At 42.5% G+C, this 17,505-nt stretch overlaps 1 protein-coding gene across 1 annotated transcript in view; it reads right to left on the reverse strand.

Annotated features, from left to right (window-relative positions):
• Positions 1–17,505, reverse strand: part of PLA2G12A (phospholipase A2 group XIIA) — a 44,023-nt gene that overhangs the window by 22,824 nt on the left and 3,694 nt on the right. Inside the window, exon 2 of the mRNA XM_040329165.1 lies at positions 341–417. Within this exon, the coding sequence (XP_040185099.1) occupies positions 341–417 (77 nt within the window). The remainder of the gene's footprint in view (positions 1–340; positions 418–17,505) is intronic.

Raw genomic sequence — 17,505 nt, forward strand, 5'->3', positions numbered from 1 at the left:
ACATACATACATACACACACACATACACACACACACACACACACACACACACACACACACACACACACATATATATACATATACATACACACACACACAATACAACTATATGGCGAATGGTAGATGTGATTATTCCCTCAACGTTTTCTCAGCAGCAACTGAAAGCATACATTTTTTCACGACAGGTTTCCTTTAAAGGAAAGAGGTCTTCAATCTGCTCCACATAGGTGGATGTTCAATTGGGGACATAAATACAAACAAGGAGGTATTCACCAAGAGTACTGGCTGAAAATCAAATTCGTATACCATGAAATAAAAAAAATAAAAAAGTTCTATTTACATGAAAACCAAACACAGGAGATCCACATCCATTAGGCGGTGAAGGTTTATAGCCATAGCGTGGAGTTGGCTTGGAACCTATTGATAAAAAGAAAATCTGTGTTAGTGGTGGACTCATTTTCTGTGCTATTCCACCTTCTGGGTCGTAACAGTGTACCATTTCTATATTCCACAGCAAAATCAATGAACAAGTCAAAAACATCACATTTGGAACCATTAGTTTAAAGCAGTAGTTCTCAACCTTTTAGTGCCGTGACCCCTTGATACAATTTCCCAAGTTGTGGGGACCCCCAACAGTAAAATTTTCATAGCGTGCGTTGTCAGCACCCGAAGCAAGAAAAGTAATTTTCACCCCTGACCCACGGAAATTTTGCACTCCCTGAGTCCCCTCCACTCATACAGTATTAAAACCTCATATGGTACATTTTAGGATGTACTACTCTTTCTCTTTGTTCTGCTTTCTTTACCTTTTATCTCTCTGGCTATCCTAATTTCTTGTTTTTTACCCCCATCCCTCTCTCTAGCTGTCTTTGTTTTTTCTCTTATTCTTTCTCTCCCTTTTTTCTTTCTTCCTCCCCCTCTTTTCCTCTCCCTTCCATGTATTCTCTATTTGTATTCCTTCTCTTACTCCTTGGTGGGGGGGAATGGAATGAGGGGTTGTGCTGGGGGGGGGGGGGGGGGTTCTGATCAGCCAACTTAGGTACTCTTGATTAAGGTCATCTGCTGATCTGAGAACTGTAGTGGGGACTTTTAATGGCAACTATAATCACTTTGTGGTGTCTTGTAGCAGTGACACCTATGCTGAAATCAGGAGATAGGGTCTCCTCCAGTCCCACCCACCTGACAATCCTCACCAGTCAGCGGACCTCTAGTCATTGCCTCCCCAGCCATGCCGTGAACTGAATGAGCGGCTGTGAAGAGGCCGAGTGGGCAGCTGTGGGCTCCAGGAACAGCCCAGCTGGGTGGCCACAGGCTCCAGAGACAGCCCTGCTGGGCAGCTACAGAAAGGCTGGGAGAGTGGTGCGGGCTTCAGGAACAGCCCAGGATTTGGTGACCCCTGGCAAATCATCATTTGACCACCGAGGGGGTCCCGACCCCCTGGTTTAAAGGATCTGCTAGACTAGCCTCTGGTAACAAGATATTACTAGTCACCAAACTAGTACAAAACAATTGGCGATCAACAGATATAATAAAAAAAATTAAAAAAAAAAAAACACACACCACACACACACACACGACCCTATACCAGTGGTAAAAATTATAAGGATGGAAATGAGAGGAGAGAGAGAAGGTCAAGTAAAAACAGAGGAGGGGAAAAAACAGAGAAAGGAGAGAAGTAGAGTGAGAATTAGATGCCCAGCTGCCAAGACGCACCCCGAGGCTGGACCCCAATATATGCCCCCCAGCCGGTTCCAAATTATAAATGGGAGGTAGGTAAATCAAGTGGAAGGAGTTGCCAAGAGGTCCCAAAATTCCCAGACTCAAATTGTATTTGTCCAAGGAATCGTACAAGGAAACTAAGGTATTCCATCCACTTTAGATCTTGGTTTCTTATGTGCAGCTTTATCACGGAGGAAGGCTCCTCTTTTTTCACTTATGATCTACTAAGCACCTTGCTGCTGTAAGCACATGGGCTAGTAGTTGTTTGAGAAAACGTTTATGGTGGAAGTCCCAAAAGAAAAGTTTTAGAGCCGGTTCACACTGGGGCGACTTGGGATCCGACTTGAAGTCGCCTCAAGTCATCCTAAGTCGCGCTGTCGAGAAAAACAATGCAAGTGAATGGGAGCGGTTTTAATACACACGACTCGAGTCGCTCCGACTTCAAAAGAAGTTCCTGTACTACTTCAATCCGACTTGTAGGCGATTTGTACCCATTGATTTCAATGGAAGTCTGATCCAAGTCTGATCACTGTCTTAACTGAAGCGACTTTCCAGGAAGATAACATACATTTCTCAGGCAAACCTCTCCCTCCCTCCCCTAGAGCTGATTGTTGGTTGATTGGCCACTGGAAAGTCTCCTGTCCTGGAGACGACTTCAAGTCGTGTTGTAAATCGCCCCAGATTGCCCTGTGGTTCATGCTCAAGTCGTGTCGGAGTCGCCTCTGAAAGTCGCGCTGGAAGTCGTGTCGCCCCAGTGTGAACCGACTCTTAGGATTAAAAGGGATCCAAGACCCAAAGAGGTAGTGTATGCGGGTGTGACCAGTCTGTCAAAAAGGCACAAGGCTAGACAAGTAAATATGGTACAGAGTTCCCAGATCATTCTTGCAGCACCCAACAGCAGATGGGTATATGGAATGGAAACAGTTCTGGGGTTTGATACCAATAAAAGAGAATTTTATAAGGATTTTCCTTATATGAAGGGCAGATTGAGCTTTTGAAAGCTTGGGACCATACGATTTGCCATGTTTTCAGAGGAAGATCCTCCAAGAATCTGCTCCCACTTTTTAATATATGCATGCCGAGGCGGATCTAGGGCAGGGGAAGAGACAAGAACTTTTTTAATCTGGCAAATTAGGCCTTTAGAGGATAGACCGACCATGCAGTTTTTTTCAAGAGCCGACAATGTGGAGAACAATAGGGAGATTGTTATGTGCATAGCGTAACTGAAGAAAGCTGGTCTAGGAAGATCACAAGGCTCCCGCAGATCCTAGAAGGATCATAATGTTCTAGCATTCACCAATTGACCAAGGGGGAAAGCAAGCCTTATCTTTCCAGAAGTAAGACATCCAGTATATCAGGTGTAAACAGAAAGGAGGTTGCCAGAGAAGCTACAGACGTAAGGGACTAGGACTGCTTAGCGCATTTCCACAGAGTTTGAAAGGGAGACATACAGTGCCTTAAAAATATTCACACCCCTTGCAATTTTCCACATTTTGTCATGTTACAACCAAAAAATGTAAATGTATTTCATTAGAGCTGCATGATTCTGGCTAAAATGAGAATTGCAATATTTTGGCTTGGAATAAAGATCACGATTCTCGCAGCATTACATCATCTTTTCATATTATACAAAAAAAAAAAAAATTGGTCTAACTTTACGGTTTTGTTTTTTTAATTATAGTGTATTTTATCTTAAAAAATAGGATTTTATGCTCACCGCAAAATCTCTTTTCTCTTTCGTTCATGGATGGACACAGCCTTAGTCTTGACATAGTGGGACGTCCCAAAGCAGTGTCAAATAAGGGGTGGGAAGCATAAAATTAAACTTCACCCCAAAAAAAAACGGAGCTCCTCAACTGAGAAGTTGCATCTCTAAACAGCCGCCTGCAAAACTTTGCGGCCGAAGAAGCATCCGAAGATGCACTCACATCAACTTGTAAAGCTTAGTGAAAGCGTGACCGGGCGACCAGGTCGCCGCCTTACACACCTGGGAAACAGACACTTGATGTCAGAAAGCCCAGGAGGCACCATTGCCCTGGTCGAATGCATCGTGATAGGGAGGCGCCCGACCCTTTATGGCGCAAGCCTGATCAGGATCTGTTGGGTCCACCTCAAAATAGTGGTCGATGAGACCGCTGGGCCCTTCTTGGAACCAGTCACCGAAACAAACAGTGAGTCTGAACTACGGAACGGAGCAGTAACAGACAAGTATACTCTCGGAGCTCGGACAACATCCAAGGAATGCCACGTCATCTCCTTAGGATTCGTCGGATGAGGACACAAGTATAGCAGTACAATGTCTTCCTTGAGATGGAAGGTCGAATCACCTTAGGAAGAAAAAAGGCTGCGGATACAGCACCACCTTATCCTTATAGAAGATCAATAGGGAGCCTTTCATGACAAGGCTGCCAGCTCAGAACCCATCTTAACTGACATAACAGCCACCAAAAGGACCACTTTCTGAGAAAGTGTCAACAAGGGAACTTCCCTAATGTTCTCAAACGGTGGTTCTGAGGCACCTGGAGGTCATGGCGTTAAGCCATTGACTGTAAAGCAGGATGACCTATGGGACCTTGCGACAGCAGGTCCTCTCGTAGCGGTAGAAGCCAAGGTGCATCTGCTATTCAAATCCCCACGGAGGTAGTGGAGGACGGACCGGAGGGGCCACATGCCGAACCCCCTGCAGCGACTGTAAAGCAGGATGCAGTATCTGACCTTGTGACAGCAGGTCCTCTCAGCAGTAAGACGCCAAGGGACATCTGGTACTAGCCGCACTAGATCGGCGTACCAAGGACACCGAGGCCAATCCGGAGCAATTAGGATCATTGGAATCCCCTCTGCCTCCACTCTGCGAAGCAGATGAGGAAGGAGCTTTAGAGGAGGGAAGGCATAGATTAGCCGGTACTGACTCCACAGCGTCACTAATGCATCTGTCGCATCCGCCCATGGGTCTCTTGACCTGGCCACAAACCTCAATACCTTCCGATTGAGTCGAGACACCAGGAGATCTACGTCTGCGTGCCCCATCTTGGGCAAAGAAGCTGAAACACTTCCGGGTGCAGAGACCATTCTCCTTGGTCCAGCATCTGGCGACTCAGGTAGTCCACCTGCCAGTTTTCCACACCCAGAATGTATATGGCCAACAGGGCCGGTATGCTCCTTTCTGCCCACCTTAGGATGTGAGCGACTTCTGACGCTGCATCCGAGCTTCTTGTTCCTCCTTGATGGTTGACATATGCCACCGCCGTGGCGTTGTCCGACTGGATCCTGACTGGATATCCCCTCGTAGCCTCTGTGACCATGTGGAGAGGCACAGCCTGACCGCCGGAAGTTCCAGGACATTGATCGGAAAATGGGAATCCTCTGGAGATCAGCGACCCTGGGTCGACTGAACCCCCCAGACTCCCCCACCGGTAAGGCTGGCGTTTGTCATGATGACTATCCAGTGAAAGGGAAGGAACGACTTCCCGGACAGAAGTGCCGGTGAGGTCAGCCACCAACAAGGGAGGCCCTGACCAAGTGGCTCACCCTGATTAGATAATCCAGGGATGATGGGCGCTTGTCCCATCTGGACAGTATTTCCTTCTGTAGCACTCGTGTGTGAGATTGCGCCTATGGTACCGCCTCGAGGGAGGCCACCATGAGGCCCGGGACTCGCATGCAAAAGCGGAGTGACGACCCTTCTGGGATGTCAACTACCTCACCACAGCCAGAAGGGTCTGCAACTTTTCCACAGGGAAGAAAACCTTTGCCTGTGAGGAGTCCAGAATCAATCCCAGATAAAAAATGAATCCAAAACTAAAAGCCTCCAAGCCTTGGGCCTGAAGGGAGCCATGTCTTCTCCTAGACTAGGCAGAAAAAAACTGAACTGCTTGGTGCAGGCTGAGAGGATATAGTCAGCGGGACTGCACCCTGGGTGGGGCAGTTCAGCTTTGAAGTTAACACTTTCTGCCTAGTCACTCCTAAGATCTCCCACTATGTCAAGACTAAGGCTGTGTCCATCCATAAATGAAAGAGAAAATTGTGTTTGAAAGACCGCTGCGCAAATACAGTGTGACATAAAATATTGAAACAATCTGGACTTTATTTCCTAGGGTCTCTGCAAAAAAAATATATATATATATATATATATATATATATATATATATATATATATATATATTATATATATATATGCTGTGGAAATTAACGATTAATTCCTCAATTAATCGTTAATTTTTTTGATCTATCAAAATTATTTTGATCGGTACTCACCTCTCCGCCTCCGTGGATTGAGTTCCGCTGCCTCGGCCACAGGAAAGGCAGTGGCTTCGGCTTAGATCCGGCCATCTTGGTCCATCCGGCGGCGGCCTAGGTGAGCTCCTAGAGTGGCGCGCTGACGTCATCACTCAACTGCTTGTGGATGCAGATGGAGGGGGTCTGCTGGCTTCTATCCTGGTTTGTCTGCTGGGGGAGGTGTCTATCTATTACAGTCTTCTTTTATAAAAAAAGAAGAAAGAAAAAGAAGAAGAAAGAAGATTTTCCAAGTGAATGGTTGGGGGGGGGGGGGGGGGTGTGAATACAAGACCAGGCTGAGTTCTCAGCACAGCCAGAAAACTGCTCATGCTGTACTCTCATGCCTACTAGTGGTCAGTTTTTAACCACTTGCTTACTGGGCACACAAACCCCCTTCGTGCCCAGGCGAAATTTCAGCTTCCGGCACTGCGTCGCTTTAACTGACAATTGCGCGGACGTGCGACGTGGCTCCCGAACAAAATTGGCGTCCTTTTTCCCCCACAAATAGAGCTTTATTTTGGTGGTATTTGATCACCTCTGCGGTTTTTATTTTTTGCGCTATAAACAAAAAAAGAGCGACAATTTAAAGAAAAATATATATTTTTTTACTTGTTGCTATAATAAATATCCCAATTTTTTTTAAAAAAAACTTTTTTTTTTTCTCAGTTAAGGCCGATACGTATTTTTCGACGTATTTTTGTAAAAAAAATAAATAATAATAATCGCAATAAGCGACTGGTTTGCGCAAAAGTTATAGTGCCTACGAAATGGGGGATAGATTTATGTTTTTTTTTTACTAGTAATGACGGCGATTTGTGATTTTTTTGTCAGGGCTGCGATATTGCGACGGACGTATCGGACACTTTTGACACAATTTTGGGACCATTCACATTTATACAGCGATCAGTGCTATAAAAATGCACTAATTACTGTATAAATGTGACTGGCAGTGAAGGGGTTAACACTAGGAGGTGAGGAAGGGGTTAAATGTATTCCCTCATTGTGTTCTTACTGTGTGGGGGGAGGGGACTGACTGGGGGAGGTGACCGATGCTGTGTCCCTATGTAAAGAGACACAGCATCGGTCTCCTCTCTCCCTCACAGCACGTGGAGCTCGGTGTTTACACACAGAGCTCCACGTCCTGCTGTGTTACCGGCTGTGTTTACCGACGATCGCGAGTGTCTGGCGGACATCGCGGCCGCCAGGCACTCGCATCGGCTCCCGAGCGATGCGCCGGGCACGTTGTTTCCCCGCTGCGCGCCCCCAGCGGCGCGCACGGGGAACAACAACAGCAGGACGTCCAGGGACGTCCACCCGGCAGTTGAGAGCCGCGCTGTGGACGTCTTTCGACCATAGCGCGGGTCTCAACTGGTTAATAGGCAAGCAGAGGGACCGAAAGAAACACCAGGAATTTCACACAAAGGAAGCAATGCAAAGAGAACAGCAGGTACATATCAGGAATATGAAATGAACATTCTTTAAAAGGGGGAGATGGGAGGGGCCTGACAACTATATAGAAACAAATAAGTACTATCCATTGTTGTTGTCTTGAGAAACATTGCAAGGCACAGATAAAAAAAAAAAAAAAAAAGTAATTCAGTCCAAGCTTTATTTTTCTAAACGTTCGGACTGCTCCATACCCCAACCCCTGAACAATTACTACTCAGCCACCCAAAGTTGGCCCTCGGCCTTGGTCAGAGGGTTATTATTGTTCAACAGTCCATTATACAAAACATGTTTTCAATGTGTATACTTATGTTGGTCATGATATGCTTATGGCTCATACACCCTGCGTGGGATTATCTCTGCTATTTTTGCTTCTTATATAGTTCAATAAAAAAAATTGTACCAGACAAAAAAAAAAGTCAAACATTATGGAAAATACATTTGCTGGCAGAAGGACGAGAGAGCTGGCAAAGCATAAAGGCCAAGACTTCCTATAGCATTTATCACACCATCAAAATGTTATTGCAAAAACCCCTACTATCTGATAGAAAGTCAATGATCTCACTTTTGCTGATATATTATCGCACCACTGATACATTATCTGCAAAAAATCTTTGTTTAAAGACCTTTGGTTTACTTACCATCCTATACTTCTAGTGAAAGAAGAATACAAGAAGCATAATAGAGTGTTAGCTTCCCTCTTAGGCGGCCATACATGTATCCAAATTTGGCTGGTTCAGTGGGGACCAGCTGAATATTGATCCATGTATGGGCCCATCTATCAACTTGTGTACAACCAGGCTGTTGAAAAATTTTCTCTTGATCAGTGCCGCTGGCTATAGCCAGCAGTCCTGATCAGTGTATTCTGACAGCGGGGTAAATCTCACTGCGGTCAGAATACAATAGCTACACACATTGAATGTGTGGATAGGGGAATAGAGTAATTTTCTTTCATTTAACCCACTAGCCAGCCTTAGGTAAAGCCAAATATAGAGATTGTATGTTCAAAATAATATAGAAGGTTCATTCGTTTATAAAGGAGTAATAAATAGTGGTTTTGTATGTCAAAGAAGAACACTTATCCTCAAGGAAAAATAAAATATGGATGTTGGACTTGATTACCCCCCCCCCATTACAGAGGATCCATAGTAATGAAGAAGGCGGGTGTTTCCGTGTTTAGATTCCCTCTTCCTCTCAGCCCAAAAGTGTACCCTCCATCGCCCCTTCCTGGGGAACACATAGGTGTGAAAACAGCCCCCAGAAGACTGACTGCTCTGTATAGGCTATGATGGGGAGGATGTGACGTCACCACAGGACAGAGTGGGCAGAGAGCCCAGAACCTCCAGGCTCAGCTTCCTCTCCTCTCTGCATGTTCTTGCACAGGAGCAGTCGCTGACAGAAAGGTGTCTCACTTTCTGAATGGACACACAGAGCAGCGGCTTGGCTCAGGTGCCCCATAGCAAGCTGCTTGCTTTGTGGGGTACTAGGCAGGAGCGCTGGCAAGGGACCCGAAAAGAGGAGGATCCGGGCTGTTCTGTGCTAAAACACTGCACAGAGCAGGTAAGTATAATATGTCTGGTTTTTTTTTTTTGCTTGTGTAAAAAAAAAAAAAAAAAAAAAACACACAAGATCTTAATATTACTTTAATTGCAGATACTTCCAGCTTGTTAATTTAATAGCAATGCTACCTCTAATATCTGTAACTATCAAAAGCATCTACAAGCACGTAGAATAATCCTCTTTCCTGTGACAGGTACCAGACAAGTACCACTACTGTTATGTGTACTTACTTTGGCAAGTACAGACCTAGAATTATCAGAATTAACAGTAATATATATATATATATATATATATATATATATATATATATATATATATATATATATATATATCATACATACACACACACATATCTGTGGTTTATATATATATATATATATATATATATATATATATATATATATATATATATATACACACACACACACATACATATATATATACACACACACACACACACACACACACACACACATATGTGGTTACTGGGCTGATTTCAAACTGATCCTCAGGTGCAGCCCAGGGTTACCTTCATTGAGCCATAGACTTCTGTTATTGCCTGCGGGCTTGGTGCCCTTTCAGTAAGTGCACCACTCATGCAGGATATAATAGAAATGTATGGCAAAGTGCAGCTCTACATCACTCACCTAAATTCTACTGGATCTACTGGGTTGAAGCCAGCTCTCTGAATTCAGACAATCAGCAAGTCTACTAAGAGGGTCAATTCACTAAAGGATTTTGTACACAATATGAAGGTCATGTGACTCCTTTTTACGGAAACATCACATGAGATAATAAGAGTGTCAAAGTAAAATAATTAATATCGCAAAAAAGGAGTTACAGTAAAACCTTGGTTTGAGAGTGACTTGGTTTGAGAGCGTTTTGCAAGACAAGCAAAATGTTTTAATAAATTTTGCCTTGATATACAAGCGATGTCTTGATATAAAAGAGTAGTGTCATGTCACAACCGTGTATAAAAGAGAAGAGAGGAGCCTCTAAGTGTAGCAATATGGTTACATTTAATGAAGGTACAACATTTAGAAACTCACATGGTTGATGATTAAAACAGGCACATCTAAGTATGCAGGCATCTAGGGTAAAGCTGTACACATAGACCACCCTTCCACGAGCGGTTCAAGCCTCGCTTTCAGATCGCACTACTGCAGGGTAGTCTTCCCAGGCATTTACTCCGGATCCCTGCATCCTTAGATGTGCCTCTTTTAATCATCATTGGCCATGTGAGTTTTTAAATGTTGTACTTTCATTAAATGTAACCATATTGCTACACTTAGAGGCGCCTCTCTGTAGTTCCTGCTGGATTTTGCTTCTAATCCCCTTGTGAAGGCTTCAATTTGTGGATGGACATTTTATGGTTACACAACCTATCACATTGCTATAATCTTTTTATATGGACTATAAACGGAAGGACTTATAAATAAATGGTTGTGGAACGAATCATCTGAGTTTTCATTATTTCTTACAGGAAAATTTGCTTTGATATACAAGTGCTTTGGATTACAAGCATGCTTCTGGAACAAATTATGCTCACAATCTAAAGTTTTTTTTGGTAAATCTTTTTTTTTTTTAAATCAGAGAAATATTTTATTGGGCCAATCACAACAATATACAGAATACATTGCACAAAGCATACGTACAACGAAAAGGCATTGCTGTGTATACATAAAAGACATAGATACGACTTGCATATAGAGTAACTTATTGGCACCAAAAAACAATATTATGATACATCATACCAAAGAATGGAGTAATCATAACAAAATTTCCCCTTTGCGCTGAATCGGACAGAGATACCTCGCCAGTCCAGTACAACAAAAACTAACCAAAGGGCCAACGGGCCACTTAGAAAACTTTATCAACCAGAAATTATATACCCAGTCGAACCTACTCCCTCCAGACACAAATAACTCCTACCCCAAACATCGAGCTTGCACGCTAAATAGCTGAAATGTGGACCAATTTGCCCACCAATATATGGCTCTCTTAGACTTGCAGCAGACGAGTCAGAACTAGTCTCGGGGGAGCAAGCTCCGGATCTGTAAATCATTAAAGTAAATTCACTAAGCCCCTGTTCACACTGGTGCCAGCAATGGAACCGTTCATATCGACGCAACTCATGACGCAGCAATTACGAAAAAGGTTCCTGCACTACTTTTTACCGTCTTCATTACGACTTGCATAGACTTCTGCTGTATGAAGTTGCAAGCTGCAATGAAATTGGCAGTGCAAATTGCACTGAGGTGCAGCTTTGAAATTGCGCGATTTCTAAGCCATGCCAGAGTGAACAGAAAAAAAAACGCACTCATTCGCTATTCGTCACCTGGCAGTAAGTTGTCTAGCAATGTAAAAAATAACAATGAGGGCAAACTCTGCAGTGGCCAGTAAGGTAAAAGTATACAATGTATCTGTGTGGAAATTCTGCCCTGAGCTCAGGAATAAAAATACATTGTAACGTTTCACCAGAAGAAGAAATCATTCTGTGGAGGAAAGCACACTAGAATGTTTTCACTGTTTATATATATATATATATATATTTACAGAATCATCTTCCTCTGATGCAGCATTAGCATGTAAAAATAAATAAAGAGAAGAAGAAAAAAAAAAGCCCAAAATAATGCAAAATTGAAGTGACAAATATCACAAAACTGTGGATTGACTACTTTGGTGATAAATCTCAGAATTATTTTAACAAAAAATCTTTGCAGCATTTCTCTTAATGAATGTCACCCATAAGCATTGCTTATATGACCTCAAACATCCTCAATAATGAGAGCATACTTACAACGCAATAAAGATATATATAATTGCACAATTCGGGATGTTGCATATTAGAAAGCCAGCCAGGTCTTATTTCTGAAGACAAAGGATAATGTGTAACTTGTTTCAAAATCAAGTGGAATTGCGATTGCAAAACTCTCACATGAATAATAGCTTCACAAACATAATAAAAAAATAAAAAAATGTACACAAACTAAGCAAATAAAATAACCCTCTACAAGAACTCGAGACCTGAGCACCGATACTGGGAGATAGGAGGACTACAACTATGCAAGATGGCATTTACATGATGGAACTACAGACCGAAGGCAGAGACATAACATATTCTTGCAGGGGTCGACAAATCCCGGGCGCCAGGTCGCCATGGCGACTAGAAATAGGGTCCTGGCGACTTGGCTTGGAAGGGGGGGCAAAAAAAAATAAAAAAAAAATATATATTTTTTTTTTTTGTGAGCTGGCACCATCTGGTGGTGAGCCGTTGGTAATTACAAGTTATTACCACCAGATGTGAGCTGGCGCCATCTGGTGGTGGCCGTTGGTATTACAAGTTAAGCATTACAAGTTAAACAGCAATTCTAATGTTATTTTTCACTATTTTCACTGCCATCTTCTTCCCTCTAATTAGAACCCCCAAACATTATATATATATTTTTTATCCTAACACCCTAGAGAATAAAATAAAATGGCGATCGTTGCTATACTTTCTGTTACGCCGTATTTGCGCATCGGTCTTACAAGCGCACTTTTTTTGTGAAAAAATTACACTTTTAATTAAAAAATAAGACAACAGTAAAGTTATCCCCATTTTTTTTATATTTTGAAAGATAATGTTACGCCGAGTAAATTCATACCCAACATGTCACGCTTCAAAATTGCGTCCGCTCGTGGAATGCCGACAAACTTTTACCCTTTAAATTCTCCGTAGGCGACGTTTAAAAAAAATCTACAGGTTGCATGTTTTGAGTTACAGAGAAGGTCTAGGGCTAGAATTATTGCTCTCGCTCTACCAATTGCGGCGTTACCTCACATGTGTGGTTTGAACACCGCTTACATATGCGGGCGCTGCTCACGTATGTGTTCGCTTCTGCGCGCAAGCTCGTCGGGACAGGGCGCGTTTTCTGGCTCCTAACTTTTTTACCTGGCTCCTAGATTCCAAGCAAATTTGTCAACCCCTGATATATATATATATAGAGATATATATATATATATATATATATATATATATATATATATATTTTTTGCTATAAGTAAAAATATATATATTTTTTGATATTTAACAAAATGGCTTAATCAGTTTAGGCCAATATGTATTTTACATATTTTTGGTAAAGCAATAGGCGTATATTGATTGGTTTGCGCAAAAGTTATAGCGTCTACAAAATAGGGAATAGATTCATGGCATTTTTTTTACTAGTAATGGTGGCGATCAGTGATTTTTATCAGAATTGCGGAGGACAGATCAAACACTTGACACTTTTTTGGGACCATTGACATTTATACAGCGATCAGGGCTATAAAAATGCACCGATTTTTGTGTAAATGTCACTGGCGGGGAAGGGGTTAACACTAGGGGGCAATCAAGGGGTTAACCGTGTTCCTTAGGTGCGTTTCTAACTGTGAGGGGATAGGACTGACTAGAGGAGGAGCCAGATCGTAGTACCTACTTAGTAAGAACAGGTGATCGGTCTCTCCTCCCCTACCAGAACACACACACACACACACACACACACACACACACACGTCCCCATTCTGGCTCTCGTGTCCGCGATCATGGGTGGCCGGCAAAACAATCATGCCCGCCGCCCAAGCGCAGCGGGCCCCCCCGCTGTGCAGTGGGCGTGCCTGGTACGGCTCTTAAAAGAGCCGCTGTATGGGTGCCATTCTGCCAAAGTACATCACCGTGAGCCGGTCAGCAGTGGTTAACCTGGGCTTTGCAAAAATAATAATAAAAAAATAAAAAAAAATAAAACACACATTCAGCACCTTTGGCCAAATGCTGTACTGCACACTCCATTGGATTGACTCCTGCTCGTTTTGCGAGACAACACTCGCAAAACCGAGTCAGGATTTAAAAAATAAGAAATAAAATAAAAAACTTGCTTGTCTTTCAAAATGCTTGTTAACTGCATTACTCGTTAACCAAGGTTCCACTGTACATAAAATCAACCTTCGTTCAGTAGCATGAAAAGTTGTAGCATCGCCCACTAGTGGTGAAAACAAGTAAACATAAGAAAATTATTTACTAGTTGAATTTTTTTTTTTTTTTTTACATTTTAAATATAAATTATCTCCTAAAAGAAAAATGAGAGAATGCCTGCCAGAGACCAGTGTTCTATTTGTGCATGAACAAAATCTCTCTCTCAAACAGGAAGTGATAAAAAATAAATAAAAATCAGACAACGAAAATAACATTTAGAAGGGAAATCGAAGGAAAAGGTAAGTGAACCAACAATGCACTAGCTTAGGCCTCAACAAAATCCGGGCGCCAGGTCGCAATTGCAACAAGAAATTGTGACCTGCCGCCTGGGGAAGCTTAGAGCTGCAGAAGGCCGCAAAGCCGCGGCCTCAATTTACCCTTTAAAATCTCCATAGGCGACGTTTAAAAAAATTCTACAGGTTGCATGTTTTGAGTTACAGAGGAGGTCTAGGGCGCAAGCTTGGCGGGACGGGGTGCGTGTTTTGGCTCCTAACTTTTTTAGCTGGCTCCTAGATTCCAAGCAAATTTGTCAAACCCTGCAGTAGCTTAAAGGAACCTATTTAGAAAATAAAAAACAAACCTTTACAACCTCTTTAAGGGGTGGAAGAACCAAGATAGAAAAGGTTAGTTGAATAGTCAAAGGTGCCAGTCATGTGCATATATGTGCCAGCGTACAGCGTGCCATGTTTTGAGAGTGAGCTCACTCAACTAGCCCAGCACAGTGACCACGCTGTCACCAACAGCTCCTGTTCTAGTGGGGGTGCGCTCCTGATCCATGTGATCTCTGTTACAGCCAATCACAGTAATCACACACAAGTAGCTGACTGGATACAGACACTGGGATTTGTTTGAATCTCATACACAGTTCAATTCATAAATAAGGTTTCTCCCCCTGATATGGGTATCACAGTCTACACTACACAATGGTATCCAATTTGGTATACATCACATGGAAATATCTTTACTTATATAACCAACTCCAACCTGAATGTAAACAGGCACATGCCGTTCTTTACAGCTTATCTGCAATATAGCATTTTCTTTATCTAAAACACTATGTAAGTCCTGTTGAGAAATGTTATACTTTGTCAATGGCAAACATCAGCAAATCCTCTGAGCAAACAGCTCATTGCCTTTTCAAAAAGGGCAAATAGAAATGGAAAAAGGATCACACAATTATAAAATATTGGACTCTACTACCACATATCTGGTCCAGAAAGAATCCTTATGGGATTACCTCCTTATCCCAAACTTCCTGCTCCCCAGATCCTTTTTTTTAACTAATTGTTCTTATTCACCAATATGTATAATACATTTAGTATAATTTATTGATGTTGATTCTACTTTGTTTTGCCCATCCATTATGCTTTATCTGTGTCATTCTAATAATTCAAAAATGATACTCCCCCACCCCCCTCTTTTTTTTTTGTAAGGGCCAGTTCACACCACATGCAGTCCAGTGCATTTTTTTTCTGCATCAAAAACACATGGAAAGTAGGTTATATGATTTTTCAATGGCATAGTTCACACCAGTGCTTGCAGTTTAACCATATGCCGACCGCCAATGACAGATTGACGGCGGCAAAGTGGTTGCCTAATCCTGACTGGACGTCATATGACGTCCTCAGGATATTGAGCCACTGCGCGCCCCCTGGGGCGCGCATCACTGCGATCGTTGTTGCGGGGTGTCAGTCTGACACCCCGCAACACCGATCTAGGTAAATTGTCTCTCACGGAGACACTTTACCACGTGATCAGCCGTGTCCAATCACGGCTGATCACGATGTAAACAGGAAGAGCCGTTGATGGCTCTTGCTCACTCGCGTCTGACAGACGCGAGTAGAGGAGAGCCGATCAGCGGCTCTCCTGACAGGGGGGGTTCGCGCTGATTGTTTATCAGCGCAGCCCCCCCTCAGATCGCCACACTGGACCACCAGGGAATAAAAAATAAAAAAAAAGGGCAAAAAAAAAAAAAGATGCCAATCAGTGCCCACAAATGGGCACTGATTGGCAACATGGATCTATCAGTACCACCCCTCAGTGTCCATCAGTGCCACCCCACAGTGCCAATCCGTGCCCACTGCCAACCTATCAGTGCCCATCTGTGCCACCCATAAGTACCCATCAGTGCCACCCATAAGTGCCGCCTATGAGTGCCCAGTGCCGCCAATGAGTGCCCTTCAGTGCCGCCTGAGTGCCCATCAGTGTGCCCATGAGTGCCCATGAGCGCCCATCAGTGCCGCCCATGAGCGCCGCCTCATTGGTGCCCATCAGTACTACCTTATTGGTGCCCATCAGTGCCGCCATATCAGTGCCCGTAATTGAAAGAGAAAAAAAACTTACTTATTTACAAAAAAATTAACAGAAAAAATAAAACTATTTTTTTTCAAAATTTTCAGTCTATTTTTAGTTGTTGCGCAAAAAAAAAAAAAAAAAATCGCAGAGGTGATCAAATACCACCAAAAGAAAGCTCTATTTGTGGGGAAAAAAGGACGCCAATTTTGTTTGGGTAAAGTGTAGCATGACCGTGCAATGTCATTCAAAGTGCGACAGTGCTGAAAGCTAAAAATTGGCTTGGGCGGGAAGGTGTGTAAGTGCCCTGTATGGAAGTGGTTAAGTTCCAGTTCCAAAAAAAAATAAAAAAAATAAAAAGTAAAACATGCTGCATTTTACCTGCACTGGAACGCTGTAAAATGCATCAAAAACGCACTGGAACACACCTAAATAGACCAAAAACGCACTGGAACACACGTGTCCTTATCTAAGGTTAATATATATATATATATATATATATATATATATATATATATATATATATATATATATATATATATATATATATATATATATATATATATATATATATATATATATATATATATATATAAAAAAAGGAGGGGTTAAAAAAATAAATAAAAAAAAAAAAAAAAAAAAAAAAACACTGGACTGCATTAAAAAATGTACCAAAAACGCACCGAAATGCATAAAAAACGCGTCAAAAACGCACATGCAAAAAAGCACCTGGAACGCATCCGGATTGCGTTTCTATGGTGTGAACTGGCCCTTAAACGCAATACAATGTATTGTAAAACAGAATTTATCCCAAGGCTAGTTATAGCCAATAGACACAAGTCAGACATAGAGGTAGGACACACAGCCTGAGAGTACATATTTCTGCTATGGTGGCAAGAAGTGGAGGAGTCACTGGCAGACACCTCTGGCGTCAGCTTATCTTGAGGAAACAGATCTATCATTCAAACACATAGACTACTATCTCCCTGAGCTTTATTAGTCAAGGGAGTCTTCCACCACCCACACATACAAGGTCAACCAAATGGCCACTAGGATCAATTGCTCAAAAACAAAAATGTAATATATACCAGTTCTTTGATGTGGTGACTGCATTCGTTTTCCTTTCTTAAGAAGTGCTATAACAAGCCCATTCTATTGCATTAAACACACCAGTCATGAACATACAAGGCCCTGTTCTCACCTTGGCGTTTCGGAACGTG

The sequence above is a fragment of the Rana temporaria genome, chromosome 1 (genome assembly GCF_905171775.1).
Source record: "Rana temporaria chromosome 1, aRanTem1.1, whole genome shotgun sequence".
NCBI lineage: Eukaryota > Metazoa > Chordata > Amphibia > Anura > Ranidae > Rana > Rana temporaria.